The 2,529-nt window shown below is 43.1% G+C and overlaps 1 protein-coding gene across 1 annotated transcript; it reads left to right on the top strand.

Moving 5' to 3' along the window:
* The first annotated feature begins 729 nt into the window (after positions 1 to 729).
* On the top strand, positions 730 to 1,748 carry LOC127080385 (uncharacterized). The gene is made up of 3 exons (XM_051020705.1): positions 730 to 980; positions 1,074 to 1,587; positions 1,695 to 1,748. Exons 1-3 carry the CDS (start codon positions 730 to 732, stop codon positions 1,746 to 1,748), a joined length of 819 nt encoding a protein of 272 aa, XP_050876662.1.
* The last annotated feature ends 781 nt before the right edge of the window (positions 1,749 to 2,529 follow it).

Raw genomic sequence — 2,529 nt, 5'->3', positions numbered from 1 at the left:
TTGCCACCGATGACAAGTGCAACCTCAATAATGTCGACCACGAGTGCGGTTGGAACATCAATTCCTCTACCTCCACCGGGGGGTCAGGATTAACGATAACGACGTTCAGACCTTATGTGCCTCGCTTTGGCACCACAGATCCTCTTTATGGAATGCCTTAATTCCTTAATTCCAGGATATCAGTCGACATCAAGTGCAATATTGTTTTCAGACAATGCCCAAAACACAAATTCATCCTTGCAAGGATCAGAACAAGGGGGCAACATTAGGAATAATACTCAGAACAGAACCATGTCGCTGTCGAACACTTCAATAGCGATGTTGAGACAACAAATGGATGATAGTAACCATGAGTTGGTTAACATGTTAACCAACCAAATGTGCATAGTTTTTAATCCAATTATACAAGAATCTGCTGAAATAAATAGGCAGGTGGCGAATCAATTGACACGCTTGTGTAATTTTCTGGGGGCACCGGCTCGACAGATGGCACAGGTGCTTAGGAAAACTATGTCTGTTCAGATGGAGATAGGGGAAACAGAATATGAGACAGTCCACGAAGGACAAATCCTGAGACCCCTTCAAAATCAAGGCGTTGAATTAGGAGTCGCAGGACGTAACCAGATGGTACTGGTTAACCGACACCAGGATGCTGATCAAATTGTCAATCAACATTGACAAGAAGACTTAGCAGTGGAAAATAATTTGACAACTATTATCAAAAGGATTATGGCTAGAAATGGTATGGGTGCCACATTGCAAAGGCCATTGTACGCCTCCCCGTTAGCTGAATTTATTCTCCAAGCCGAGGCACCCAGGGGAATGAAAGTGCCTAAGTACACTAAATTTGGGGGAGAATCTGGTGAATCGACAATAGAGCATGTTGCCATATATTTAACAGAGTCAAGGGATCTAGCTCATAATGAATGTTTGAGAGTAAAAAACTTTCCCTCCTCTCTGACTAAGACTGCCTTCACATGGTTTACTTCTTTGGCCCCAAGTTCAATCGATTCGTGGGCCAAATTTGAAAAGAAGTTCCATGAACAGTTTTATGAAGGACACTCCAAAATTAGTTTGGCCGAATTGTCTAGTATCAGGAGAAGGTTTGCTGAGAGCATCGACGATTATTTGAATCGATTTAGATCATTAAAGGCTAGATGTTTTACGCAAGTGCCAGAACATGAACTTGTTCAGATGGCTGCAGGGGGGTTAGATTATTCCATTAGTAAGAAAATAGACCCAACTTTTATGAAAAGTATCTCACAATTGGCCGATAGAGTTCGACATCTCGAACGGCTAAGGTTAGAAAAAGTTAGACACAATAAGTCTAAGAAAGAAAAAGTAGCGTTTGTCGACTACGACGCGACATACCCAATATATGAAGCTGATTATGCTTCATCGACTGAATTAGAAATTGACGTGACTGAATTAAAGTCAGGATCCGCCTACGAGTGTCGATCATTACTTCCTGCGCAGGGAAAAAATCATGTCGAACACAACCCAAAATTCCCTTCAAAAACTTATACTTTTGATGTGACAAAGTGTGAGGACATTTTTGATTTGTTGGTCAAAGATGGTCAAATGGTGGTACCACCTGGTACTAAAATACCACCGTTAGAACAAAGACAAAAAAGAGGTTTTTGTAAGTATCATAACTATCTTGGTCATAATACCTCTAATTGTTACCTTTTCAGGGATCTGGTTTAGAAAGCGATCCAAGAAGGCAGGCTGAAATTTGCTGGCCGTAGAATGAAGATCGACGCTGATCCTCTCCACCAGAAGGAAGCCCTATTCGTGGAGCCAGTCGAGATCAACATGGTCGAGATCACCGAATACGATGAGGCTGACATGCTGGAGCAAACTGGTGAAAGCCCAGATGTATATATAGCTGAAGTTTACCCAAGGGCTGATGAAGACTTGGTAGATTTCCTGTATCGCTGCAAGAACAAGGGTTCACAAGTTTGCCTGTGCCCTAGATGTGGTGTTGTCACCGACAAAATAGTCGCGGAAAATTTCCAGAAGCTGCAGTTGGGTAAAAGCAAAAGAAACGGGCCGACCAGAGAGTACCAGAATGAAAGAGGCTCAAAAAAGGCTGTGGAAAATACCCGAGCGAGGCCTAAGAGCTTTGTACCGTCGGAAAGTGTCCCTAGAGGCACTTGGGTAAAGCCTCAGGAAAAACAAGACACCCCATAAGGGGTTGTTGTTGCTGCTAAAGGAGGTCTAGCAATTAATTACATGTGTGAGTTTAAGTCGGAAAAAAGGACTCATGTCTCTGAAAATTATTTGGGAAAGAACCCCATGTCGAGGACTCGATGGAGACGCTTTCAGAGGCGTAAGCAGGCCGAAAGAGAGACTGCTAGAGGAATAGATAGAAGAGGCATGGCCAGTGGGGCGAATGCTGGGAAGAAGGTTGTTGTGAAGGTCGACACATCAGCAAAAGAACAGATCAAAGAGTATGTCCGTCGACCAACTGAGAAATGTTCTGATGAAGTTACTGATGACTTCAATTCAGAGTTCGAAGCAAGTCTG

The sequence above is a fragment of the Lathyrus oleraceus genome, chromosome 5, assembly GCF_024323335.1.
Source record: "Lathyrus oleraceus cultivar Zhongwan6 chromosome 5, CAAS_Psat_ZW6_1.0, whole genome shotgun sequence".
Lineage (NCBI taxonomy): Eukaryota > Viridiplantae > Streptophyta > Magnoliopsida > Fabales > Fabaceae > Lathyrus > Lathyrus oleraceus.
The sequence above is the reverse complement of the archived record's forward strand: the minus strand, read 5'-3'. Positions and strand labels throughout refer to the sequence as shown.

Bases quoted from the DNA above. Each gene is read 5' to 3' on its own strand.
- LOC127080385 (XM_051020705.1), top strand. From the start codon at position 730: ATGGCTAGAAATGGTATGGGTGCCACATTGCAAAGGCCATTGTACGCC. The intron at 981-1,073 runs GTTTACTTCTTT...CTCCAAAATTAG, and splicing joins ACTAAGACTGCCTTCACATG to TTTGGCCGAATTGTCTAGTA. The intron at 1,588-1,694 runs GTACCACCTGGT...TTACCTTTTCAG, and splicing joins TCAAAGATGGTCAAATGGTG to GGATCTGGTTTAGAAAGCGA.